Genomic DNA, 27,742 nt, shown 5'->3' on the forward strand with positions numbered 1-27,742 from the left:
TAATCATGGCATTTGTTAAGCGCTTACTATATGCAAAGCACCGTTCTAAGCGCTGGAAAGGATACAAGGTGATCAGGTTGTCCTACGTGGGGCGCGCAGTCTTAATCCCCATTTTACAGATGAGGTAACTGAGGCACAGAGAAGTGAAGCGACTTGCCCAAAGTCACACAGCTGACAAGCGGCTGAGCCGGGATTTGAACCCATGACCTCTGACCCCCAAACCTGTGCTCTTTCCACTGAATTAATACTGTGAGCCCCATGTGGGGCGAGGACTGTGTCCAGTGTGGTCCACTTAGTCCCAATAAACTCAGTGAGCCCATTCCTCAGTACAGTACATTGCTCAGCAATGTACAGACATTGTACATTGCTCAGTTCGGCGCCTGACACTCAGCGCTTGGGAAATACCATAAAAAAACGCAAATCCAAAACAAAGTCCTCCACTTCTTTACCTGGAGGTGGGGGTGGTATCTGGAAATATCCGGAGACCCTAAAGAACAAATGAACCATTCTTGGGCAAGACTTCCCAGGGTAGATCATCTGGAACCCGTACTACTTATAATCTGTGGGGGCCACTTGTAGATTGCCCCTTGCTCAGCTAGTTGGATTGAAAAGTGGTTCCATTTTCATTAGATATCCTCAGGAGTCTGTGTTCAGTTCAGCAGGCTACCAGTTTCAGGTTAATACCCTCATGGAGGGAATAAAATTGATAATGAATCTAGCTCTTTGCCCGTCTCGTAGCTGATCCACAAAAAAAAGATCTGTGAATCTTTCAGTCCCAATTCTCCCCAATGATGATTAGCAACATCTCATCGTGTCACTCCTGGAGGCATTTTGCATAGTTTGGTATCCCCTTCGAGGCACCTTCATTAGTTTTGATTGGTTTTGAGAGCAAGTGTCTACACTTTGGAAGTTATTCTGAGAGTTTCCAGTGGTGGTTTGCTTGACGGCAGTGTTGCCTAGTGGAAAGAGCACCGGACTGAGAGATCTCAGGCCGGCCTGGGTTCTCATTCTGGTTCCGCCTCTGATTTGCGGTTTCACGGTGGACAAGTGACAACCTTCATTTTCCCATCTTTAAATGGGAACGATAATATTGTAGCTATCCCGGAGAAGGGAGTCGGAAGGCATGAGATAAGTAATAAGAATATTTGAATCAAAGCATTCTGTTCATCGGAAAAATAGCCTCAGCTTAAAGAAGCAGATCTAAGAGAAATGTTATGGTCAAATAAAAATTTTCATTACTTAAACTATAACCTGAAGGACTAATACCGTATTTTTGCAAGCCACTTCAGGAAAGGGATCATGTCTACTATCTCTTACGATGCTCTTGGAAACACTACAGTCTTCTGGATTCTATAGGTGCTCAATAAATATCACTGATTAATTTTTTTCATCTACTAATGTAATATTGTTTTCAACTGTTTTGTGGATCAGTAATCAATCGAGAAATCGGTCACGTTTATTGAGCATTTACTCCGTGCGGAATACTGTACTAATATAGAGTAGAGATGGTAGACAGATTCCTTGCCCCCAAGTAACTTACAGTCTGGGACACAGACATTAAAATAAAGTACAGATTTGTTCATAAGAGCTGTGGGGCTGAGGTAGGATGAATAAAGGGTACAAATCCAAGGGCGCATCTTTTTCATAAGCAGGAGGAAAATAAATTTGATGGCTTTTAAAAAGCGGATTTCTTTTAAAAAAAACTAAATTCTTAATTTAGAACATGCCTCGAAGAACAGTGGTGGTAGGGAAATCTTGCCTGTGAGAAGTCTCCTCTCTGCCCTGGGCATATTTCCTAATTATCAAAATTCTTTCACAATGTTCAAAATTGTTACGTCCGCCCTCTGCTGATTAGCAACGCACGTCCTGATGGTTGGACAGGGAGATGGGGTGGGCCCAGCGTGGCGGATTTTGAAACACTGATTTCTGCCCGTTGAATTTAGGGAACTGCCCGAGTCCGTATCCTATCTGGCGGCCGATATTTGCAGATCAATAATGCCGAGCTGGGAGACGCAGCAAAATATACCTGTGTGGCGAGTAACATTGTAGGAAGGACTACCAGAGAATTTGTTCTAGCCGTTCACGGTAAGGAAGAGTAACTGCTTCTCTGTGCTTTAAACTCTGGCCAAGTATGTCTGGGAGAATTCGGAGGGATCAGGATTGGGTTGGGGTGGTGCGGGGAGGGGGATGTGGGATTTTTGGGTGTACTCTAATTGTAGCTATTTTACCTGACATAAAAGGGGATGATTTGAGATGCCAAACCTCTACAGACATTAGACTTCTCTACTGTATTTATCAAATGCGTGCTCAGCAATGAAATCAACTGAAACCTAGCTCTTTAATGCATAACTATATCCCTACTTCACACAAACACACACGTATATTAGAGAAGCAGCGTGGCTCAGTGGAAAGAGCACGGGCTTGGGAGTCAGAAGTCATGAGTTCGACTCCCGGCTCTGCCACTTGTCAGCTGTGTGACTGTGGGCAAGTCACTTCACTTCTCTGTGCCTCAGTTCCCTCATCTGTAAAATGTGAGCCTCACGTGGGACAACCTGATGACCCTGTATCTCCCCCAGCGCTTAGAACAGTGCTCTGCACATAGTAAGCGCTTAACAAATGCCAACGTTATTATTATTTTATATTAACGAGAGAGTTCAAGTTGATCTTGTTAAATCGCTGAAAAACCCAGGTCATCTAAGGGATGACCCAGCGTCAAGTAGAGTTATCATTTGGGGAACATTTCTGCAGATGTTCCCTCTGCCGGAAATGTGTGGGATGGGGATCTGGGATCGGGGCCATCGCGTGACATCTCCAGGTAGTGAGGGTCCTCTCTAAAGTCGTCTGAAAGTCTGTATTGTTTGGATAATGACTCACGGCTGCCAGGTGGGAGTAAGGTGACGCAAGCTATAAACCCACTGCCGGACGGAGCTTCGCGATCAGAGGACTCGGTTTCTCCGAAATTGTAGAGAAAATCCCAGGCCAATGTGGAAGGGTGCAGACCCAACAGACACACTTAGAGTTGGTAAGAACATTCAAGGGAAGGTGTGTTACTATACCAGCGGTTATCTGACTCAGCTTACATGCCTAATACCAAAATGAAGACTCCGGTTTCTTTTTCCCAGATGAACTCACTGTAATAAAGCAAATAAACCAGCGAAGGTTATATTAATCACAGATGTGCATTTCATTCAGTCATCCCACTTTCTGTTTTTGATTTAGGGAAGAATTGCTGCCAGCGTTAACATTGCTGGACAATTATTTAGCCAAACAGAAATACCGAATATCATCTTTAATTTACATCAGACCAAAGCGTGTAGTTCTTGAAACCTCACTCGAGTGAGCCAGTTTTCACGCACGATATCAGAGACGTTAAAGTTTCACCTTCCCACATTCTGGCTTGCGAAGTCCTGGAAACACACCCTTGAATGTAGTACTTAATAACGGGTTCTCTTGGTCTTAATCTAAATCAGCTGTTGACAAAAACCCAAGACCGACTCCAAGCCGGTAGGCTTGACGTTATTTTACAAGATTTCAAATCGATCCGGTCACTGTTTTTGCCCCTGCCTCTCTTGTGTTGTGTTCAGTTGCTCCGACTATAAAAGGTGGTCCTCAGAGTCTGGCGGTTCACGTAAATGAGTCAGCTGTACTGGAGTGTGTTGTGGAAGGTGTCCCGACCCCAAGAATTACCTGGAGAAAGGATGGAACTGTTATTGCTGGGGATAACGCCAGGTAATGATGTGGCTGACCAAACCTCTTTAGTCGTCTACGGTATTTTAAAAACCCAGGTATCTCTGACTGCTTCCAATCAGAGGCCAACCACACTAACGAAAGCACTCACGTAAGGCAGCGCCACGTACCCCGGGACGAATTGAGACATTGGCTTTAGATGTTGTGGCCCCGGGAGCTTCCAGAGTAAGCACAAACCCTCCCCCTGAAGGGGATCGATCTCAACGCGCACTGGATCTGCGGAGGTCTGATCAGTGGCCTCCGAAAGCAGCGTGGCCTAGGCGGAAGACCCCAGACCCGGGAGTCGGAGGACCTGGGTCGTAATTTCCGCTTTGCCACCTGTCTGCTGTGTGACCTTGGGCAAGTCACCTAACTTCTTCTCCGTATCTCAGCTACCTCATCTTTTAAAATGGGGATTAAATCCTAAGCACCCCCCTACTTAGGCCCATGCAGGACTGGGACTGTGTCCAACCTGATTAACTTGTATCTACCCCAGCACTTAGAACAGTGCTTTGCATATAGTAAGTGCTTAACAAGTATTTTTTTATTATTATTATTGTTTTTATTATCATCCCTGTAGTGATTCTGGAGGAGAGTGAAATGGCAGAGGAGATCTGGAAATGGAAATTCCGGAATCATCTCCCAGTGCAATTTTTTTCCGACCATTATATTTGAAAGACTCTCCCCCATTATAGGATAGCAGAGGGGCGATTGAAGGCAGGGTAACCGAGGCCAAGGGAATGCTAAATTGAGTGTTTAAAGACAAATTGCCACTGCATCTACATGAACTCTAGCTCTAGGAGTTCATCATACCAACCCCAGCTGCCATTCAGTTTATTCATCCCCATTCTTTGCTGCAAATGACCATAACCAGGGCAGGGTATAGGAGAAGCTTGACCAATTCAGTCATTCATTCGAACGGATTTGAGTGCTTACTGTGTGCAGAGCACTGTAATAGGCGCCTGGGAGAGGACAGTACAACAATAAGCAGACACATTCCCTGCCCACGTGAGCTTACTGCTCTTTCTACTTGAGTTTCCTGTGTTCAGGGTCAAGGAAACGAAGAGCCAATGTGTGTCTCCAACCAACCCCCCACGAGCCAGATTTAATTCTTGGCCCAAACCAGCACTGCGCTTTATGGTTTTTGCTTTAGATATTCCATCTCTGAGAAGGGATTCCTGCACATTGACTCGGCACACATCACTGACACGGGCCGGTATCTGTGCATGGCAACCAACGCGGCCGGGACCGAACGCAAGAGGATGGATTTACGGGTCCACGGTAAGTGTCCCCTGACAAACGGCGGAGCGCCTAACCCGCGGTCGAGAATCTTTTAGGGTTAAGTAAGCTCTCCATTAGTTCCTGAAATTTTCGTGCCATCCTTTTGACAGCCACAATTGTGTGAGAACGCAAGTCACATTTTCATTCATTCAGACGTATTTATTGAGGGCTTACTGTGTGTAAAACACTGTTCTTATGAAGAGCCAGTGGGCTCCTCCCAACCTCACACATTTTTTTCAATGGTATTTAATAATGTTGGTATTTGTTAAGCGCTTACCATGTGCACAGCACTGTTCTAAGCGCTGGGGGAGATACAGGGTCATCGGGTCGTCCCACGTGAGGCTCACAGTTAATCCCCGTTTTACAGATGAGGGAACTGAGGCCCAGAGAAGTGAAGTGACTTGCCCACGGTCACCCAGCTGACAAGCGGCAGAGCCGGGAGTCGAACCCATGACCTCTGACTCCGAAGCCCAGGCTCTTTCCACTGAGCCACGCTGCTTCCCCGGCTTAACAGATAGCTTATCTGTTAAGCGCTTACTCTGTACCCGGCACGGCTGGGATAGATGCAAGCTATTCTGGTTGGACAGACTCCCTGTCCCACAGGGAGCTCACATCTGGTTAGAGACAGATGCTAGGGGTGTAAATCCGTATTTCCTGCGAAAGTAAAGGCGTCGTTAAAGCAATTCAATTACAGTAAGGCAGATGAAACAAATTTGACCGTACTTCCAAATACAAGGGGGAATCTACTATAAGGCAGCTCATTATGCAGCTGTAATGGAGAGAGCATGGGTCTGGGAGGCAGGTCACGGGTTCTAATCCTGACTCTGCCACTTGTCTGCAGTGAGACCTCGGGCAAGTCACTTAACTTCACTGTGCCTCAGTTCCTTCGTTTATAAAATGGGGGTGAAGACTGTGAGCCCTCTGTGGGACCGGGACTGTGTCCAACTTGATTAGCTTGTATCTTCCAGCGCTTAGAGCCGTGCCTGGCACATAGTAAGTGCTCAACAAACGCCATCATTATTACCGATGGACATTTCCTCCTATTCTGGGTTATCCACGGCGGCAGGAGAAGCCAGCATTAGCTCAGCTGGGACGGAAGAAAAATCTGAAATGACGTGATTTAGCGGGGGATGTTGGGAGATAGCAGAAAACAGGTCAGTCCTTCACAGAGCAATTAGAAAGGGGGTGACTATTAGAACATTTGCTTCAAGGAGATGATGACTCAGAGAGCAAAGACATCATCTAGCATCCCTAATTTTCCCTCTTTTCCTCAACTCCCTCTCTCATCCAATACGGATCACTCGCCCTGAATTTATCCGAGAACCTACTGACACTCTTCTGACCGTAGAACTTCCTCTAGTAACCAATGTTCTATATCCTCCTTTGCTGTGTGACTCTCTGCTGTGGCTTAATTTGAACTCACAGCTACCAAACCGTCTCCTTTTATTGGTATAGGATTTGCGGAACAATTCTGTGTTGTTCTCACACACTCTGATTTTGTAGACTTTAATCGCTAGAGAAGCGGTGTGGCCTAGTGGAAGAAGCAAGCCCCTCGGAGTCAGGGCCTAGGGCCTAATCCCAGCATGACCGCTTGCCGGCTGTGTGACCTTGGGCGAGTCATTTAGCTCCTCTGACCTCAGTGTTCTCATCTGTAAAATGGGGAATAGACAGCTGTTTTCCCTCCCGATTAGACCGTGAGCCCCATTTGGGTTAGAAAATTTGTCCGATCGTATCACATTGTACCTCAGCACTTAGAGCAGTGCTTGGCACGTAGTGAAATTTAACAGATACCCCAGTTAATTAATAATATGTCCTACTGACTGAAGAGTCCTAGACTGAAGAGTCTTAATTAATTGTGCATCCTCGCAAATGTACTTCCTTATTCCCCTGATCATCTTGGGTTTTTTTTTTCTGGTGCTTGCACGCTCTCTCTCTCCCTCCCTCTCTCTTTCCCTCCCTCCCTGCCCCCAACCCCCTGTCCAGATCATACACGTCCACCCTAAGATGCAACCACAGCATTCCTGGTGTGGAGTACTAACCACGTTGTCTTTCTCCAAGTTGTATTCTTTTAACCGCTCAAACGATCCTAACCTTAAATATCAGTTCTCCTAGGTTGCCGCCGTGTACATCCGCAAAGAATTGTCTACAACAAATGAATGCAGACTCTATTATCTATTCCCTCACTTATTTTTTGGTAATTAGCTGATATTGACTGTAAGCTAGCTGTGGTCGGGGAACGTATCTACCGACTCTGTTATATTGTACTCTCCCAAGTGCGTAGCAGAGTGTTCCGCAAACAGTGAGCGCTCAATAAATACGATCGATTTGATAGCACTGAGCAACCCGCTCCGCTTTTAACCTGTCGTTCACCCGCATTCGTGTGTACGGCCGCTAGAGGGTACTTTCTGCCTCTCTACTGGTGTTTTCTAATAATAATACTATTAATATTAATAATGATGATGATGATGGCCTTTGTTAAGCGCTCACTGTGTGCCAAGCACTGTTCTAAGCGCTGACACCCGCAATCTATCACGACGTGTGTTTTCCCTCCACATTTTGGAGAGGCCGTAATGACAACACGTGTTTCCAAGAACACGATCTGGCTGGAAACAGCAATGACGCGGTACTGGAAGAAATAGCTGTGCGACTGTGCCTGGTGTCAGATTCGGGACGAGTACTATAATCGATGGCATTGATTGAGGGCTGATTGAGTACAGAGCACTGTACTAAGTGCTTGGGAGAGTACAGTACAGCACAGTTGGTAGTAAGAGATGTGTCTAAATGTATACACACATACACATGCAGTGACTACAGTCTGCTTTGGCCTGGGCCTTAGTGGATGCTGAATCGAATTAAAAACATTGTCGGGGTTTTCTGACAGTTCTGACGATGTTGAGCCATCAGCCCTGTTAAATTCTTTCAATACTTTCAAATGCTAATGCTACAGTGAATGTATTAGTCCCCCCTTCTCCCTCTTTTGAGGGAAGGGGACCTGGTGTGTGGCAGTGGAAAGAGCACGGGCCTGGGAGTCAGAGGTTGTGGGTTCTAATCCCGATCCCACCACTTAGCTGTGTGGCTTTGGAAAATCGCTCAACTTCTCTGTGCCTTAGTTACCTCATCTGTAAAATGGAGATGAAGACTGAGCCCCATGTGGGACAACCTGATTACCTTGAATCTACCCAGTGCTTGGCACACAGTAAGGACTTAACAAATACCATCATTAAGTAATCAACTATATCGGACGCTTAGTGAAGCTACAGCGGTGTGTTTTCACATGGCTTATTAAATCGATCTCTTCCTGTTTATTGACACACGTTTCTAGTTCCTCCATCTATTGCTCCTGGACCGACCAATAAAACAATAACAGTGAATGTTCAAGCCACTCTGGCCTGTGAGGCCACTGGAATCCCCAAACCTACAATCACCTGGAAGAAGAATGGCCGCCATCTTAATCTGGATCAGAACCAGAACCTCTACAGGTAAGGAGTAGTTCAACTTGAAACCTGGTTTTTGCCTTTTCGAAGAAAATCTGGAAAAAGCCAACAATGAGGCGATGTCCATGGTTACTTCAAACTAAGAAATGCGTAGAAAAAGTACCAAGGAGCGGCTGGAAAAGTATGCATAAAGCGCATTGTACGGTGAGGGAAGAATCTCTCTCTACTTCTGGAAGCAATGATTCCTCTTTCAACTTAACATATGAAATTCGACACTTATTTGTCCGCGTCGTATATTAAACCCCATTAGAAAAATCCACCTGTGGTGTTTGAAATTCTAACCCCCTACATCATTTTACGAGCTGCCTCGACAGATCTAACGGTTGAGATCTGAGCAGAGGACCGTACTGACTAAGGCCATTTGTTTATCATTAGCAACACAGATGAATGTTATTGAGAATTCCCAACGTTCACGGTGCACGCTGTTCTGGTAGGTGCTTGTGGCTCTTAGAGGTTGAACTCTGAGCATCTAAGAGAAAAACAAAGACTCTCCATGCCAACCTTCAACCTCACGCGTTCTAAAATCCTCTCACCATTTTGCAAGCTGTTGCTTCTGAACACGCAGACATTCCGGGAGTAATCAATCAGTGGTGTTTATTAAATGCTTATTGGGTGCAGAGCACAGTGAAGAGAGGCCTTGATCTGATGGTCACCTTTTCCTCACGCCCACAGCATTTGTGTGCGTGTTCTCATACTCAGCCGCTTCCCTTATCTGAAACCTATTTTAACGTCCGGCTCCCCCATAGAGTGTAAGCTCCTCGAGAGCCGGAATCAAGTCCGCCAACTCCGTTGTACTCTCCCAAGCGTGTTGTGCAATGTTCTGCACGTAGTAAGCACTCAGTGGATATCGCTGGTCTAGAAAACGGCTGACACACTGGTAACACCTCTCCCTGACTTCCAATATCTCTTCTAGAATTTTATCTTCAGGGTCTCTCGTGATTATTTCTCCCTCCGTGGACGACACCGCGGCCTACGAATGCTTCGTTTCGAATGATGCTGGAGAGGATCGGAGAACGGTGCATCTCCTTGTTCAAGGTACACTCGGGGTTAAGTAGACAGATGGACTATAAATCGTATAGAGGTGCCCTATCGTTTCATCGCTCAGTACGCGGGCTTAACTTTTAGTGTTGTCCCGTCGGAGCCGTTCCCCTATCGCAAAATGAAGAAGGATGTGCGTGTCGCTGTTCAGAGAATCGGTCCATCTTAATAATTGTGTTTTTCATTTGCTTTCTCTAGTTCCTCCTTCCATTGCTGACGAGACTACCGATCTCCTGGTCACAAAACTATCCCCAGCAGTGATGACTTGTACAGCTTCAGGTGTCCCGGCTCCCTCAGTTCACTGGACCAAGAATGGGATACGACTCCTTCCCCGGGGAGATGGTTATACGGTTCTAGCCTCAGGTACCGTAAGCTGCAATTTCAAGTCGTTTCACGCTCTCCTCCCCGGGTTAAACTGTGAAGAAAATTGGCATGGGTGACCTAATTCATCTTAAAGCTAAATGTAGACTTCAGGTGCAAATCTACCCAGTTGGGACTGGGTTAAGGAGAAAGAAAAGGGGAAAAGAGAGGGGTGGGGAGAGAGGGACACGGAGAGGGAGGGAGGGGAGGAGAGGGAGAAGGACAGAGGAAAAGGGATGGCGAGGGCCAGAAAGTGGAGTCGGGGCAGAGAGGGACAGAGAATGATGAGAGTCGGTGTAGGGGCTCCTAAACACAAATGGGTCCAGGATCCCGCGTGGCTTGTACTGTCGAAATTGTCTGTTAGGACAGTTCCAAAATCCCTTGGTACTTCTCCAGCTAAATTCAACTGAGGTAAATGGCTCGTGTCTCTGGCAGATTGTGGGGCTTTCTTGGCTTTGGGCTATTTTACTATCCAACGTGGTAATCTCTCATGCTTCGATCGCGGGATTCTTTTCTTCTCCAGGAGCCATCGAAATAGCAGCCACCCAGTTAGACCACGCAGGGAGGTACACCTGCGTAGCCAGGAATGCCGCCGGCTCTGCCCACCGACACGTGACCCTTCGTGTCCAGGGTAAGAAAGTTTCTAACCTAGTCGGTGTCTGGCTCCCTCTTGGAAATTAATGCCCCCCGGGAGCCACCCTGATACAATTGAGCGGTTTGCTGGAAATCTGTCAGGTTAGATTTTTGTTTTGTTTTTGTTTACTTTACGGTATCTGTTCAGCGCTTACTATGGGCCAAGCACTGTGCTATGTGTTGGGGTAAATAAAAGATAATCGGGTCGGACACGGTGCCCGTCCCACAGGAGACTCACGGTCTTAGTCCCCATTTTACAGTTGAGGGAACTGAGGCATAAAGTGAAATGACTTGCCCAAGATCCTACAGCAGACAAGGGGCAGAGCCCGGATTAGAACCCAGATCCTTCTGACTCCAAGGCCCGTGCCGTATCCACCAGACCGCTTTGCTCCTCCGGATGTTTAAAATGAGATTGCAGAAGTGAAAAACTAATATACGAAGACAGTGTATTTTCACAACAAAAGGGTCGCATCATTTCAGAGGTCATTTTCCTTTGGAATTTTCTTTGCCCTGACTATGCTTCCGTACTGTGTCTGCTTTTCAATTGGAAATCGACTCTACCCCAAACCTTTGAGTGGGCAGTGTTCAGATGCCGTTCTCTGGAGGTGTCAGTGTTTTCAAATTGTGGAGTTGGATTAATTCTGTTAATGTTAGGTTAATGTTAATTATGGCAATTAATTGCAATGTTAATTTGCCCACTACAATAGAGCGTTCTTCTCTGTGCCTCAGTTACCTCATCTGTAAAATGGGGATAGAGACTGTAAACCCCACAGGGGACAGGGACTGGGTTCAACCTGATGAGCTTGTGTCTACCCCAGCGCTTAGAACAGTGCCCGGTACAGAGTAAGCACTTCCCAAATAATATATTAATTTTTTTTTTACCAAGAAATGAACTCGCAATGATCCCCCTTGTGGTATTTGCTTCTGCAGAGCCTCCAGTCATTCAGGCCCAGCCAAGCAGTCTAGATGTGATTCTGAACAACCCCGTTCTCTTACCGTGTGATGCAACGGGAAGCCCCAGTCCTGTCCTCACGTGGCAGAAGGAGGGCATCAACATCCTCACCACAGGTATGGATCCTCCAACTGGACCCCTGCGGGCTCTTTGCAATTCAGGTTTGGAGAGGATTCTCAAAAGGCTGCCTAACCGTTGGGTTTCTTTCTTTTCAAAAAATTGGTCCAGGAGGAAGCTACGCCGCTCTCCCTAATGGCGGCCTGCAGATCAATAAGGCCACTGTAGAGGATGCTGGGACGTATATGTGCGTAGCTCAGAATCCAGCTGGTACAGCACTGGGCAAGATCAAATTAAAAGTTCAAGGTATGCCACAGATTTAATCTTGTTTTTCCCTGCTCTAAGGTTCCCTGTGCAAAGACCAGCCTGTATGTGGATGGACAGCCCTTGAGAGTCCATCCCGATGATAATGATGATATCTGTTAGGCCCCTGTTATGTGCCGACCGCTGGACTAAGCGCTGGGGAAGTCGCAAGATAGTCGAGCCAGATAGTCCCTCGCCCACAGGGGCCTCGCATTCTGAGGGGGAGGGATAAAAGGTAACGGATCCCCATGTTACAGATGAGGAAACTGAGGCACGGGGCAGTTAAGTAGCTTTCACAGAGTTACCGAGTAGCAGGTGGCAGAGCTGGGATTAGAATCCGGGACTTCTGACTTTCAGACCTGCGCTCTCTCCACTAGCCCAGAGAGTCTCGGAAAGTATCATTTTGGAGCTAATGCATTCCCGATGAGAATCATTTGGGAGCACTTTACTAATAATGGTGGCATTTGTCAAGCGCTTACTATGTGCCGAGCCCTGTACTAAGCACTGGCAGAGATCCAAGCTAATCAGGTCCCAAATGGGACAGTCTGAGTAGGAGGGAGCACGGGACGATCCCACCATCCCACTACTGAATTCTCCCACCTCGGTATTCACCGGCTCAGCCAGTTCTTTAAAGCCCCATCAACCCGTAAGGATGGACTTACTGATAACACGGGGTTTAGTGACAACGAAGCGCCCCGGGTCCTGAAGAGAAGGGACGAGAGACCCGGTTCGCAACCAGCGGGCCGACGGCCCGAACGTGGAAATCGTGCGAGAGGAAAATGCGGGCGTCAGATCCGCGCGCGCGCGCTACCTGGAGATAGGGTTTCACGTCGGGAGCCTCTCTCAGTCCCTCCAGGTATCGCCGCTCACCAGGAGGAGTACGTGGTCGCCGTGGATAAGTCCGTCACTCTGGCGTGTGACGCGGAGGGCTACCCAGCTCCCGACATCACTTGGCACAAAGATGGGCGAGAGGTCACGGAATCGATTCGGCAGCGGGTCCTCAGCTCGGGGGCCTTACAGATAGCCTTCGTCCAGCCCGACGACACGGGACAGTACACGTGCGTGGCAGCAAACGTAGCAGGATCGAGTAGCTCAGACGCCAGACTCACGGTGCACAGTAAGTTGGCCGGGCTTCTCCCTCGGCGGTGGGAGGCGCAAGTGTCAAATAATGATAATGATGGTATTTGTTAAGCGCTTACTATGTGCCCAGCACTGTTCGACAAGATGGAAGTCCAGGCCAGTGATTCAACAGGTTACTTGCATGCGGGAAAATATTTAATTGAAGCATCTGGGACTAAGGCTAGCCATTTGAGCCACTTGGGTAACCGTGCCAAGGTTATACTCGGCTCTCAGATCAGGCCGCCCTCCAGTTCGTTCAGCTAGCCAACTGCTGGTACGGAACGGTTCGCAACCAGGAAATCAGGTAACTGAAGTCTACATAATCACCTTTCTCCTCTGAGCGTACATTGTATATATCCTCCGTCGTCTAGGACATCATTATTGACAGTGTGACCATCATTATTGACACTGTGTCCATCTCTCCCCGAGCCTACGGGGGTGTTTTGAAGAGTCCTTTCCACACCTTGCGTGTGTCATAGTTTCGCTTCGTTTCGTTTATGGTATCCGTTTAGCGTTTACCGTGTGCCGAGTACCGTACTAAGCGCCGCGGCGGATGCAGGCAAATCGGGTTGGGCCCAGTACATGTGCCACATGGGACTCCCAGTCTCGATCCCCTTTTTACAGCAGAGGGAACTGAGGCCTAGAGAAGCGAAGTGACTTGCCCAAGGTCACACAGCAGACAGGCGGCGGAGCCGATATTATTACCCGTGTCCTTCCGACTCCCAGGCCCGGGCTCTATCCACTGGACGACGCTGATCATTACATTTTGGATTGCAGCTCTTTCTCTTCACGTGACGTATGTCATCTCCATTCCCAGTGGACCGCCACATACACACACCACAAGAATTAAGCCCTCAATGAAGTGAGGTTAAAATGGAGCGGAGCCTGTATCTGAACAGAAGAAAGATGAAAATAGTAATACCTTATTTCTGGCATACCTCGTTTTATGAAAAAAGAGTGCCTGGGTGAGGAGAGATCCTCGAGCAACACTGAAGTTGGTATTTTGGGGGTAGAATAGGAAATTCAAAGTATTAGAGGATCACGAAAGAGGAGACTTAGGAAAAGAGAGGTCAGGCGGCGAAGAACGTTACCTAAGGATTTGGGCTCCAGTTGTTATATGAAAGTTAAATTTAATTTAAAGAGAAAAGGTGTCGCGTTCCGCTTGTTGGTATTTCCATCTAGGGAAATGGGCAGGGAACAGACCGAGTGACCCAGTGATTTTCTTGGTTAGCCGCACAATTGCGATCTTTCAGACGATCCTTTGTAAGGTTATTTCTCGTGAGGATCCCGGGCAGCCCCGAACCTCCCAAATGTTCACTGTACTCTCCCAAGTGCTTAGTACGGTGCTGTGCACACAGTAAGCGCCCAATAAGTACGAGTGAATGAACGAATGAATGAAATGACCATTTTCCCGGACGTCTTGCAGTACCTCCCCGAATCCGCACTGCAGAGGATCGGTACACGGTCCTGGAGAATTCCCAAGCTGTCCTACAGTGTGTGGCCGATGGGATCCCTACCCCAACGATAAACTGGAAGAAAGATGAAAGTCTCTTAGCCGACATGCCAGGAAAATATACCACCGAGCCATTTGGAGAACTCATTTTGGAAAATGCAGCCGTAAGTCTAATAACCGTTGGATGTGATCGGTCAGTTGAACGGGTAGCTGTCTTGCATTCTTTGCTGTGAGGTGGGGAACATCTAAATTCAACCACGAAAAGCAGCACCGGGCACGCGATTTGAGGGCTTACAAAATGAGCATGGCCTAAAGATAATTAATTGGACTGTGGATCCAAAATGACAAAACATATTCCGTCTCCTCTTCCTCTTGTCCGGTTTCGGCTGGATCCGCGCCTGTGAGGTGAGCTCTGAGCCTGTATGAGGTTACAATTGGCAAACCCAACGTAAGTCATCCTGACCCTGCCAGGTCTGTCTCTTTCTTCCTCGTGTTGGGTTTGGGGAAAGAAACAAAAGTCTCCTCTCAGGCCCCTTCCCCTGGTCCTTTCCCGTCCATGTTGATCCATGGCTTTAGGAGTTTCGAGCAGGGGATTGGAAGGGATGGATTTGACGGAGAAAGGTTGGGAGTAATGGTAACGGGGCGATTGAAAGAAATAAATGAGCACGGGGAGGTCTGAGGATTATAAGGCATGGAACTGGCCCAGCAAGGGGTGGGTGGGATCCAGAGGAGGTGTGGGAGTGGGTGGGGAGGTGATATGGGATTTCAGAGTCCAGTCTCGGGACGGGGAGGAAAATCACCTGGGATGATGACGTCGATGAGGTTGTTTGTCAAGCACGTACAGTGTTCCAGGCACTGTACTAAGTGCTGAGGTGGATACAAGCCAATCGAGTTGGCCGCAGTCCCTGTCCTGTGTGGGGCTCACGGTCCCGATCCCCATTTTACAGATGAAGGCACCGAGGCATAGAGAAGTAAAGTGACTTGCCTAAGGTCACACAGCGGCCGAGTGGCGGACCGTGACCTTCCGACTTCCTGGCTCTAGCCACTGTGGCCTGCTGCTTCTCGTAGGTGGTTAAATGGTTTTTAAAGGTTCCGGTGAGTCGTGGGGAAGGGGGCGGGAGGTAATGAGGCAGAGAAGAGGTGAGAGGAGTAAAAGACTCATCAAGAAGGCGGCTTACCTGGGCAATTAGACCTCCCTGAAGCACCAGTACACTATGCCCCGCTACTGAGGGACCAGGAGAAGCAATGGGAGTCAGGGCGGCTATACGGGACAGGACAGAGCACTGGTAGATGAAGGCGAGACCCCTCAAATTCTCTGACCAAAGAAAAGTGTTGCCACCTCATTCAAAATCTGCTTAAGAAGTCTCATTTCAGCCTTTGCAAACTACCCCGTCACGGGACTCAGGGAGTATGAGCTTTGGCGATTAGAATGACGTCTCATCCGTAGGAGTTCCCTCCGGGGCTAGCACACTCTGACGGGTCTTCAGGTCTCCGGAACTCTGTGGCTGCCATTTAAACCCATTTTATCTGTGACTAGACTGTCCTCAAAGAAGCCCGCCATGTATTTGAAAATAACAGCGAGACCTTCCTTAGCCTTCTCTTTTCCCAGCGCAACAGGGCCAAGTGTGGATGTCTACCTTCCCAGCCGTCTCTCTCGGGCGTTATTCTGTCTCGACTCGGTTACAAGAAAATGCCGGTTTGGTAATGATAGTTGAAAGAAAAAAATTCCAGCTGAGTGGTCAGGGTATACTGGCGAATTGGAAAGCTGTGTGTGTGGGTGTGTCTGTCTCGGGATTGCTTTGTTTCCCATCATCGTCGGTGGGATTTATTAAGCACCCGATACGTGTTAAGCGTTGCGCAAAGCACTCGGAAGAGTGCAGAAGGGTAGAAACCCTTCGTTCTCCCTTTGGCCCCTGCAGAGGCGCGGACTCCTCCTGTGTAACCTCGCCTAAGGGACGCACTCTTCCCGGCCTTCCCCAGTTGCTCGGTCAGAAGTCACCGAGGACGATCACTGCGCTCAGCAGTCTCCATGAGCTCCCCCCACTTTCGATGAGCTTGATTCACCTCATGTGACACGTAGCGTTCGGCACGCTGTGGTCATCGTGGTGTGCTCTTCTTAACGCGTTTTTTTATTTAGCCCGGTCATTTTTCGATTCAGATTCCCAATAAACCTGAAGGGGTCTAGGTCAGTTTTAGCCCACTCGTGGTTCCGGCGTCTGGCGAGGTTGCTGTCTAGGAATGTTACACGACTGAAATATCGTTGTGTCTCTTTAAGCCTGAAGATTCCGGCAGCTACACCTGCGTGGCGAGCAACCCCGCCGGCCAAGATGCGCACACGGTTAGCCTGGCTGTGCATGTTCTCCCGGAATTTACCGAACTGCCCGGAGACGTGTCTTTAAATAAAGGCGAACAACTCAGGTTAACCTGCAGAGCAGCCGGTATACCGTTACCCAGAATAACGTGGACCTTTAACAACAATATCCTCCCCGGTAAGTGACTGACCGACGTACGCTGGAAGGTAACTCCTTCCCGATCCTTCCCTATCGCGTGTGGGAAGAGGTTAAGGAAAGTGAAGCGACCGGTCCAAGGCCGCTTTGTCTGCAGTGCGACTTCGGGCAAGTCACTAATCTTGCCTCAGGTACCTCATCTGTAAAATGGGGATTAAGCCCCATGGGGGACAAGGACTGTGTCCATCCTGATTAGCTTGTATCTACCCCGGCGCTTAGAGTGCTGGACACTTAGTAAGCGCTTAACAAATCCCACAATTATTATCATTATTATTATTATTATCGCATGGCTGGCGCGTAGTAAGTTCTTAACAGATACCAATAAAAAGATGGTGAGCCCAGGTTCCTGGCATTCAATTGTATTTATTCAGTCGCATTTACAGTAATAATTATGCTATTTGTTAAGCTCTTACTTTACTGTGTGTCAGGCATTGTATTTGTGCTCTTACTGTGTGCACAAATACACAGTGCACACGAATAGCACAGTGCTACTGTGCTAAGCGCTTGGGGGAGTGCAACACATCGATGAACACGAGTGTGAAAGATAGGTCCCCGGGGTGGTCTCTGGATGGGTTTCGCATGAAAGTTATCTTTGTCCACAGTCAAATAATGTGACTTCGGGGACTGAGGGGGATCAAGCGTGCCCTGTGAAAGAAGTTTCCTGGGATTAGGATCAGTCTTCAGTCTAGGAGCTTCTTTCTCCCCATCCTTGCTACCAGAGTCACTTTTCAATTTTTTGCAAATACCTTCACACCCGCTTCTAGAGAACAGTGGGGAAGATCAGACCTAGGGAAAGGTCTCGTTTCCAGCCAACCGGAGGGCTCTCTGCTTCCGTAAATCTGCGTACCAGCCACACGTTTAGATTCCGTCGGTATTTGCTGGAGTTAATTAAAGGCCCTCGGTTTTGCTCTTCATTTGTCGTTCACAGCACAGTTTGACGGTGTCACGGGACACAGCGAATTGGTTATCGATAGAGTGTCCAAAACCGACTCTGGTACATATGTGTGTACCGCAGAAAACACAGTTGGGTTTGTCAAGGCGATTGGATTTGTTTATGTGAAAGGTATGTGGAAATGTAAAACCGGGCACTATTTGCACCTTTATTTCAGCCTTTCGTGTTTCATTTTCATTCAGAGTAAATAACTATTGTTTAATGGACTACAGTTTCAGACCCTCTTTCCTCTCAAGTGGGATTACAACCAAAATTCCACGATCTCATATTTTAGTCATGGAGAATCTCAAGGTCGGAGAGGACTTTAAGTAGCCCAGAGAGTCTAAATCATGTTTATGCCGACGAAGTTCTCTTCTCCCTGCGTTTCTTCCCTTAGAGCCGCCGGTCTTTAAAGGGGATTATCGTTCCAACTGGATCGAGCCCTTGGGTGGCAATGCCGTCTTGAATTGTGAAGTCAAAGGAGATCCGCGTCCCACTATCCAGTGGAGCAGGAAGGGAGCGGCCGTCCAGATCAACGATAGGATCCGGCAACTCGGCAACGGTTCCCTGGCCATCTACGGCACTGTGGCGAGTAGCCCCGCGGGTTCTCGACGGGCAGTCGAGTGCCCGTGGGTGGGAGGCAGCGGGGCCTAGTGGAGAGAGCACGGGCCCGGGAGCCAGAGGACCCGGCCTCTAATCCCACCTCCCTCACTCGCTTTCCGGGTGACCTTGGGCGAGCCGCTTAACTTCTCCGTGTCTTAGTTTCCCCAACTGCAGAACGGGGATTCGATACCCGTTCTCCCTCCTACTTAGATTGCGAACCCCATAGCGGACAGGGACCGCTTCCGGCCTAATTAGCTTGTCCCTACCCCGGTGCTTAGAACAGCGCTTGCCACATATTCAGCCATTAACACGAATGCCGTTAGAAATGCACATAGACCCCGCAACACCCACCATGTGGGAGTGTTGAATGGTAAAGCAATTTGGCATTGCTGACTTGGAAGTCACCTTTTCGGCAAAATCTCACTTAAATTCCCTGTGCCTCAGTTACCTCATCTGTAAAATGGGGATTAAGACTGTGAGCCCAGGTAGGACATGGACCGTGTCCAACCTGATTACCTTGTATCTACCCCAGCGCTTAGTACAGTGCCTGGCACTGAGTAAGCGCTTAAAAAATACCATTTTAAAAAATGGTTCACTTCCTGGAATATTCCTCAGCAAGTTCTGTGCTGACGGCCGTCAGTCAGTGGTTTTTATTGCGCACCAACTGTAGGCAGAGCATCAATATCGGTGAACCCTATCAGGGTAGAATTTTGTGACCTTTTTGTGGTTATCATTTTTACAATCAGATTCTTTTAAACAAAATGTTCAAAAAAAAAAAAAATCACCTGGCAGCATTAGAAAGAGCCAGGTAATCACATTTGCTGACGTTTGTGTTTTTCTCCCTAGAATGAAGATGCAGGATTCTATAAGTGTGTTGCTACAAATGATGCTGGTGTGGTGGAACGTAGCATGATGCTAACCCTTCAGAGTAAGCCACCGGGTTAAGTGTTTCGTGTTCCAGGGTAGAATGGTTGATTAAAAATTGTATTTTCAAGAACATTTTTTCAGCCCTTTGTTTGGCATTAACTAGCAGGAAGCATTTGCGTGAGCCCGGCACAAATAATCGTTCATCACCTGCAGATGACGCCCATTTTGGAATTGCATCTGTCAGTATTCGGCATCACTTACTCAGCACGTGTTTGCACTGGCTGAAATACCCTAGGTGCATTGAAATTCTCGAAGAGAAAGACAGTCGATTTTCAAAGCAGCTGCTTTTCACTGAACATTCCGTTAGACCGCTGTCCGGGCTTAGCTACGGTGATTTTGTCCGTTCCGCCTCCGCAACCTAGGTAGTATGGCCCGATTTGATTTGATGATGACCTGATAGTCAGTTTTAATAACCTGTTCTCTGGTGCACATTCTTTAAATGATTGCCTCCGAAATCATTAGGTAACACCAGACGTGTAAATGAGAAACATGCCTTTCAGGATCTAGGTGTGGTTTTAAGGGATTTTTTTTAAAGTCTCCTACTTCAGGGGAGAGGATTGAAAGGTTTCATCACCCTCGCCATTTGGAGGTCCCGAGTTCTAATCCCCTCTGTCATTTGTCTGCTGTGTGACGTTGGGCAAGTCATTTCACTGGCCCTCAGTTACCTTATCTGTAAAGTGGGGATTAAGGCTGTGAGCCCAATGTGGGACAGAGGCTTTGTCCAACCTGATCTCCTCGTTTCTACCCCGCTGCTTAGTATCGTGCCCGGCACATAGTGAGCGCTTAACAGATACCGCAGCTGTTTCCCTCTAGACTGTAAGCTCGTTGTGAGCCGGGAATGTGTCGGCTGTATTGTTCTCTCCCGGGCCCAGTGCGCCGCGGACAGCAAGCCCTCGATACGTAGGATCGACTGACTGCTGCCAGAGAGCTTTGTCTTTCGTGTCTCAGTGGGGGTCGCTCCATTCCCCACCGAACGTCAACCGCACTCCCACGTTTTGTCCCGTCAGGCGCCCCCACCGTTACTCTGGAGCCTTTGGAGACCGTGGTCGACGCCGGGAGCACAGCGGTGCTGAACTGCCGAGCCGTCGGAGAACCTCCTCCGGCCATCACGTGGTCCCGCCGAGGCCGCCCGCTCCCCTGGGATGACCGAGTGACCGTGTTGCCCAACAATTCCCTGCGGATAGCTGCGGCCCAGAAGGAGGACACTTCTGAATACGAATGCGTGGCACGGAATTTGATGGGTTCAGTCCTTGTGCGGGTCCCCCTCACGGTCCAAGGTGAGTCGAACCCTAAGCCTGACTGGAAAGTCCACCGCAACCAAGGCCCCCTTAACGGTGATGATAACGGTGCTATTTAAGCTTCCGCCGGGTGCCAAACACCGTACTAAGCCCTGGGGTGGGTGCAAGGTGTCCGGGTCGGACACGGTCCGACTAAGGCCCCCTTAATAATTAAAAGGATGATAGTAATAACGATAGTGGTATTTTAGTGTTTGCAATGTACCGAACACCGTTCTAAGCGTTCGGGTAGATACAGAGGTATTCGGGCTGGACTCAGTCCCTCTCCCGCAAGGGGCTCGCAGTCCCAAGTAGCGGGGAGAACAGAGGCACAGAGAAGTGAAGTGACTTGCCCAGGGTCACACAGCAGGCAATTGACGGAGCCGGAATCAAGACCCGGGTCCTCTGACTCCCAGCCCCTTCCTCTTTCCACTAGGCCGTGCCGCTCCTCTATTGATACTATTTATTGACGGACTATTTATTTACTGAATTGATTTATTAGTTAATTTATTAATACTATTTAATGAAGGATTGAAGCCTTGGGTGATGCTGGTTCATCGTAGGCGCTCGCAGTGGAAATTTTCATCTGGGATTTGAAGTTGCACACTGTGGTAGCCAGTCCCTGAAGAAATTTCCGACTTCCAAAATCCAGTGGCTTTCACTTTAAAGTAGCCTGTTACTTAGTGAATGCACCGAGGAAGGATGTGTACAAAACGGTTCAGTTGACAGAAAACAGGTCTCGAAGCGTCTCAGGGTCTCCTATCGTTCGAGGTAGCCGAAGTGGGATTCCACTGAGAATCTGTAAATGAAATATCACCATGCGGGATGGGGGTTTTCTGTTGTTGTTCTGTTTTTCCCCCGTGGTAGTGCATGGAGGATTTTCAGAGTGGTACGAATGGAGACCCTGTAGCGTCAGCTGTGGGCAAGGTGTTCAGAAAAGGATCCGTCAGTGTAACAACCCTCTCCCTGCCAACGGCGGCCAACCCTGTCACGGTCCGGACACCGAAAGCCGCAACTGTCAGAACAAACCCTGCCCAGGTAGATTTCTTCTTTGAAACCACTCGGGGTTGCCTATTGAACGGAACTTCTGGTCGCCGGAGTTCGATTTTTGTCCCGCCTCCGAGTAGCCCGGGACCCGGCCCCTTCCCTCGAAGAACCCTGCGTGACAGTCATTCTTCCTCTCTGTCCAGTTGACGGCAGCTGGTCGGGCTGGACGTCTTGGGAAGAGTGCTCGAGGACTTGTGGCCAGGGGAATAGAACCAGGACCAGGTCTTGCAGCAACCCGCCGCCCCAACGCAACGGAAGGCCGTGTGAGGGGAGCGCTGCGGAAGTCATCAAGTGCAACAGTAGGCCTTGCCCAGGTGAGAGAGCAATCTGACAGTTGAACGAAGGTGCGTGCGGGATCGAGTGCCCCGCTTTTCCCTTATTTTATTCTATTATTGTTTTATGGCGTTCGTTAAGTGCTCGCTGTGTGTCAAATACCGCTCTAACCGCTCGGGTAGATGCAAGCTAATCGGGTCGGACAGAGTCCCTCTCCAGCGTGAGGCTCACGGGCCCAAATAGGAGGGAGGACAGGAGGACAGAGGCACAGAGAAGTTAAGTGACTTGCCCAAGGTCACACAGAAAGAGAGATGTCGGGGGTCACTAGAGATGGTTCGTAAAGTCCAGCTACCCACCCGCTTCCTCTCTGCCCCCCTCTCTCCCTCCCTGCCTGCTTCCTGTCACTGAGTTCCCAGGTGGCGGCCTTTTGCCCCTCTCCTTCAGGGAAACTCACACAGGAGCAGGAAGGGAAAGGACACCAAAAGGATGTCCAAGCAGCTGCGAAATGGTGAGCTGAAATGGGGAGCCCGAACCGTGAAGGCCAGAAGAACCTCCTGGAAGACACAACAAAGCAAAATCTAAGGTCATTGCCCATAGTTGAGGTCAACCGGAAGACAGCGGTAGCAGACAGACCAGGCTGGCGTATAGCAGTCAGAAGAAATGCAGTGGTTTTCTTAGAACAGAGTCTCCAAGAGGCTACTCGGCACCCAAAAGCACCACTCAGCGCAAGGAGCAAACGCCAAGCGGTGCCTTAAGGGGCAATCTCTAAACGACGGTGAGGTCAGGTATCAGTCTTAACAGTCACGGGCACCCGGAGAGAATTATAATTATATTATATATATATATATAATATAATTATAATGATTATATAAGGATGTATCTGTTTTGATGGGCTTGGAGGCTTCCCCCCGTTCACGGCGGTGGGCGAGGAGTCCTTGGGAATCGAGAACGTCGAGTTCCCGTTGATTTATAGAGGGTAAACAGGGCTTCTGATCCCAAGCCCAGCCCGTCCACCTGGCTGGCAGGATATGGGAGGTCTTTCCAATCTTGTGGTCAGGTGAAGTAATGTGTGCAAGATACCCAAAGGAAGGCATTAATATCTGTTTGGAAACTGCCAGTCAGTTCTCGCTGTTGTGTAGGAAACAAGTTGAAGGCCGACTTAGAGCATTCGTTCCTGGGCATTATGTAATGGGGACATTTAAAAAAAAAAAATTGAAAAGAGCTATTGAAATAATCGTCCGATTGTAAATATTGGTTCCTATTCATCTGGCAGGTAGGCTTGTTTAAATCTGCAGGTGGAAACTTGCCCCAACTACGAGAATCCTAGCCACCTTCTTCACCTCCCAGTCCTGCCCATTTTCTTCTAACCTCCCCCCGGCGAAGAAAACAGAAGTGCCCGTCTGCAACTTGTTTTAGTCAGTGTCCGGTAGACCCGCTGCCTGCTTTTCTTTAGCCCCGCCTCGTTTTATTTGTTGCCGGACGTGTGGTCGCCTCAAAGGGTTTCAATTCAACAGTCGCGCTTCTTGAGCGCCTTCCGTGCGCAAGGGCTGTGTAAAGGGTGGAAAACAGACGTCATCTTTCTGACCCGTCACCCTCTCCTTGTTGTGTTCGTAGTCGGCGGAGGATGGAGTTCTTGGTTGCCCTGGGGGTCTTGTAGTGAGAGCTGCGGAAAAGGTACTCAGACGAGAATGAGATTTTGCAACAACCCTCCGCCGACATTCGATGGGCCCTACTGCGACGGGCCCGATACGCAGATGCAAGTTTGCAATGAGAGACACTGCCCAGGTAAGGGAGATGCGCAGGCCTGTAACCGAGGAGCTAGCCTTCTGCCACGCACCCGGAATAGTTGCTTTTCTCGTGATAGAAACACCGGTGATTCTGGGAGGTAGGGCGTCCTCGGAGCTGCTGAGGGTGTCGGCGAAGGCGCGCTCCGAAAATCTTCCCGGGAACGGCGGGTGATAAACTGAGCTCTGTTTTTCCCTGACCAGTGGCCGGGGCCTGGGCCCCGTGGTCCAGCTGGAGCGCCTGCACCGTGTCGTGCGGCGAAGGCTCCCGGCAGAGGACGCGGGATTGCTCCGCCCCTGCCCCGCGGTTCGGCGGGCGGAAATGTGAAGGCAGCGATGTCCAGGTCGACTTCTGCAATAGCGACCCTTGCCCGGGTAAGTGTCGAAAGCCAGAGGTCACCGCCCACCTCCCTTCCAGGGGTCTCCCTCGTTTCGACTGCTCTTTTTCACCGTCACGCGTGTTGGGTTTGCGGCGGCTGTAGCTGAAACGTTGCTCTCGAGACGAATGCGAATTTTCTCCGGGTGGGTAACGTCTAAAGATTATAAGGTCCCACGGAGCAGCCGGTCTCAATGCAGTGAGGTGAGTGCATGAAGACTTCCATCTAGGGACAGTGGTTATTTTTCCAAATCTGTTGCCTCAGCGCAACCCCTTCAGGCCTTTTTTCAGTCTCTGGCAGCAACCGGGCAACTCTAAAATTCAAGTCCCTTTAAGAAATTTGGACTGTCCCAGCCGTGACAGTGTTTTTCATTTTAAAACGATCAGGCCAGATGGAATCTCCAAAAATCATCCGGTCCAGACAGCTCTAAGGTGATGGTAATAAGTTAAGCGCTTCCTTTGTGCCAACCACTGGACAAACCTGGCTAGATACATGAAAATCAGGGTGGACACAATCTCTGTCCCTCATGAGTCACGTAGGTTAGGCAGGACAAAGTTCGGGACAGATGGCTACTTTATTTTCGGAGCTCTCCAGAAGAGAAAATTCCACACCCTATTTAAGAAAAACATTCCAGATTTTGACAGCGCTCACGGTGGGAAACTTATTTCATTTCCTGTCAGAAAACTCCAAATTTCCTCTACCGGTACCATCCCTAAATAACATCCAGAGCCAACGAATGGGCACTGTGGAAAAGCTGTGAAACGTTTACCCACCGAAACACTTTGTGTCGACCCACCTTTTGTATCTAAGGCCGTGGAGGTGAGAGGCTCATCTCTGTAGGGAACGCATCTTCGGCGCTTAGCACCGGCAGCGCTCAACGGATAGCACCGATCGATTTATACGTCCCTATCCTTCCAGTTCACGGGAACTGGAGTCCTTGGAGCGGCTGGGGAACCTGCAGCCGGTCGTGCAACGGCGGTCAGAAGCGGAGATATCGCACCTGTGACAACCCTCGCCCAGCCAGCGGCGGGAGAGCGTGTGCGGGGGCAGACACACAGATCCAGAGATGTCAGACGGATGGGTGCCCTGGTATTTATTCCCATTGATTCTCCTGTCTCTCGGCGGGATCGGACACACGCCGCTGTGGTCTGCGCCTCAGACCCGGTGGCTTCAAATAGATGCCGACCCACGAGTTCCGGTCCAAGCTTTAGGAATTTTGTAGAGGGTGTTCCTATTCTTGGACTCCATCTAAAGCTTTTAGGGATTTTTTTTTTTCCTCTTAATAGTGTAGTTGTATTCATTTCAGTGCCAGTGAAGTGGAAGATTGTCCTTTCCTTACCCATGACCACACAAATGTGGAGAGAGTCCAAGCTGTAATTATGTTAATTGTCTTGCTTTGGCTACACCTTTGTTCTAGATAGCTGAGCGTTAGAAGTAAGGAAATATTGAGCCTGCTTCTGTGCTTAGTTTATCCTTGGGTTCTGTTTCACAAGAAAGGGCACAGTAGTACACCGTAAAGTGACGAAAGGAGTCAGGATCACCTCTAAGGTACACTACTGTATTGTACTTTCCCAAGCACCTAGTACAGTGCTTTGCACACAGTAAGCACTCGATAAATTTGGTCCAACGGATGGACAGCGGATTGACATCACTAAACCATTCAGAGTGGCTCGGTGGAAAGAGCCCGGGCTTGGGAGTCTGTGGTCATGGGTTCGAATGCCGACTCTGCCCCTTGTCAGCTGTGTGACTGTGGGCAAGTCACTTCACTTCTCTGGGCCTCAGTTCCCTCATCTGTAAAATGGGGGTGAAGACTGTGAGCCTCACGTGGGGCAACCTCGTTCCCCTGTATCTACCCCAGCGCTTAGAACAGATACCAACATTATTATTCAGAACCGTGCCAAATATCTACCTGGGGGTTGGTTGATTTTTAGTCAGTCACATTTATTGTGTGCTTACTGTGTGCAGAGCACTGTACTTAGCACTTGGAGAGTACAGTATGACAATACAACAGACACATTCCCTGCCCACAGTGAGCTTACATTCATTCTAGAGGACTTTAGGGCAATTGGTACTACTTCAGCCATGAACTAGATTTCGACTTTTAGCCCGAATCACTCCATCAACTCATTAGTCATTCAGTCCTTTAAATGACCCAATTCCTTTCTGGGTACTATAGGCTTTCTCGCCCAGACAAGGAGTAAGAACTCTCACTGTCCTACGTAACTGACCGTCGGACAGCTCGTCGTCTTTCGGTGGGGCAGAACAAACTTCAAATCGATGGAGCGCCTCTCTGCCTGTTGAAATTTCCAGGAAACAGTGTGTTCCATTCCTCTGTCTATATTTTGTAAAGGGAAATGAATGTTTCAATCTTTCAATTTTTTTTTTTTTTTCAAAAATTCCCGTATGTGCCCCTGAGGTTTTTGGTTTTTTGTTTCTCGTTTTACCATTCCGCACCTGTTTCCAGTGGACGGAAACTGGGGGACCTGGCAGCCTTGGAGCAAGTGCTCTGCTTCTTGTGGAGGAGGAGAACAAACTCGCAGACGACTGTGTAACAATCCAGTTCCCTTTAAGACTGGGCAGTTGTGTCCAGGAGACTCAACGCAGGTTTCCAGGTGCAACGGCCAAGCGTGTCCGGGTAAGTTGGAGGCAAACAAGAAACGGCTTTGTGAAAAGCCGCGCTTGCAAAGTCTTCTGGGACGAATGAATCAGCACCGTTAGCAGAGTCTCCCCCTTTCTCCCTGCCTCCCTTTCCCCCCGCCAGCCCACCCCGTTCAGTGATTGGGATGCTGAAGTTTATTAAGTAAATCTCTCTCACATTTTCAGGGATAAGAAGCAGCAGGATGTAGTGAAATGAGGACGGGCCTGGGAGTCAGAGGACCTGCGTTCTAATCCCGGCTCTGCCACTTGTCTACTCTGTGACCTTACTCACTCAACGGCTCTGGTCCTCAGTTTCCTCATCTGTAAAAATGGGGATCCAGTACCTGTGAACGCCCTGTGAAACAGGGACTGCATCCGACCTGATAAACGTTCTTTTTTCCCACTGGTATTTGTTAGGCGCTTAGTCTGTGCCAGGCACTGTAATATAAAGATAATCAGGTGGGACGCAGTCCATGTCCCGCACGGGGCTCACGGCTTTAATCCCCGTTTGAGAGATGAGGTAACTCAGGCTTAGAGAAGTGACTACCCCAGAATCACACAGCAGATCTATGGCGGAGTCGGGATTAGAACCCAGGTCCTCCGACTCCCAGGCCCGGGCTCTTTCCGCTGGGCCCACGCTGGTTTCTCAACATATCTATTCCAGCCATTAGAATAGTGCTTGACACATAGTGAGTATAAATTACTGGAGGAACGAATTGGATTGGAGTAACAAATGCCATAATAATAAGTATTATCATTATTAGAATACCAAGGATAAAAGGATTCTGGCGAAGATTTACCGAAAACTTCCCCCCCCACCCCCAACTCTCTCTCTCTCCAATTGCCTAATTTTTTTCTTTCTTCACAAACATGTGCTGTTTTGTTGGTTTTCCAAACCGACTGTGGCAGTATATTTGGGCTAAATTTGTTTCATTTTAGAATTTTAAATGGATTTTATTTTAATTG

The 27,742-nt window shown here is 48.7% G+C and overlaps 1 protein-coding gene across 2 annotated transcripts in view; it reads left to right on the forward strand.

Moving 5' to 3' along the window:
- The window catches only part of HMCN1 (hemicentin 1), a 293,317-nt gene that overhangs the window by 234,842 nt on the left and 30,733 nt on the right, over positions 1-27,742 (forward strand). For both annotated transcript variants that reach the window (XM_029080708.1, XM_029080710.1), the window contains exons 72-93: positions 1,944-2,085; positions 3,585-3,729; positions 4,880-5,007; positions 8,330-8,486; positions 9,415-9,536; positions 9,738-9,902; positions 10,423-10,530; positions 11,463-11,600; positions 11,713-11,847; positions 12,692-12,961; positions 14,390-14,580; positions 16,692-16,905; positions 17,852-17,986; positions 18,252-18,442; positions 19,304-19,385; positions 20,392-20,661; positions 21,526-21,696; positions 21,849-22,019; positions 23,593-23,763; positions 23,967-24,137; positions 25,058-25,228; positions 26,604-26,774. In XM_029080708.1, the coding sequence (XP_028936541.1) occupies positions 1,944-2,085; positions 3,585-3,729; positions 4,880-5,007; positions 8,330-8,486; positions 9,415-9,536; positions 9,738-9,902; positions 10,423-10,530; positions 11,463-11,600; positions 11,713-11,847; positions 12,692-12,961; positions 14,390-14,580; positions 16,692-16,905; positions 17,852-17,986; positions 18,252-18,442; positions 19,304-19,385; positions 20,392-20,661; positions 21,526-21,696; positions 21,849-22,019; positions 23,593-23,763; positions 23,967-24,137; positions 25,058-25,228; positions 26,604-26,774 (3,619 nt within the window). The remainder of the gene's footprint in view (positions 1-1,943; positions 2,086-3,584; positions 3,730-4,879; positions 5,008-8,329; positions 8,487-9,414; positions 9,537-9,737; positions 9,903-10,422; positions 10,531-11,462; positions 11,601-11,712; positions 11,848-12,691; positions 12,962-14,389; positions 14,581-16,691; positions 16,906-17,851; positions 17,987-18,251; positions 18,443-19,303; positions 19,386-20,391; positions 20,662-21,525; positions 21,697-21,848; positions 22,020-23,592; positions 23,764-23,966; positions 24,138-25,057; positions 25,229-26,603; positions 26,775-27,742) is intronic.

The sequence above is a fragment of the Ornithorhynchus anatinus genome, chromosome 16 (genome assembly GCF_004115215.2).
Source record: "Ornithorhynchus anatinus isolate Pmale09 chromosome 16, mOrnAna1.pri.v4, whole genome shotgun sequence".
NCBI lineage: Eukaryota > Metazoa > Chordata > Mammalia > Monotremata > Ornithorhynchidae > Ornithorhynchus > Ornithorhynchus anatinus.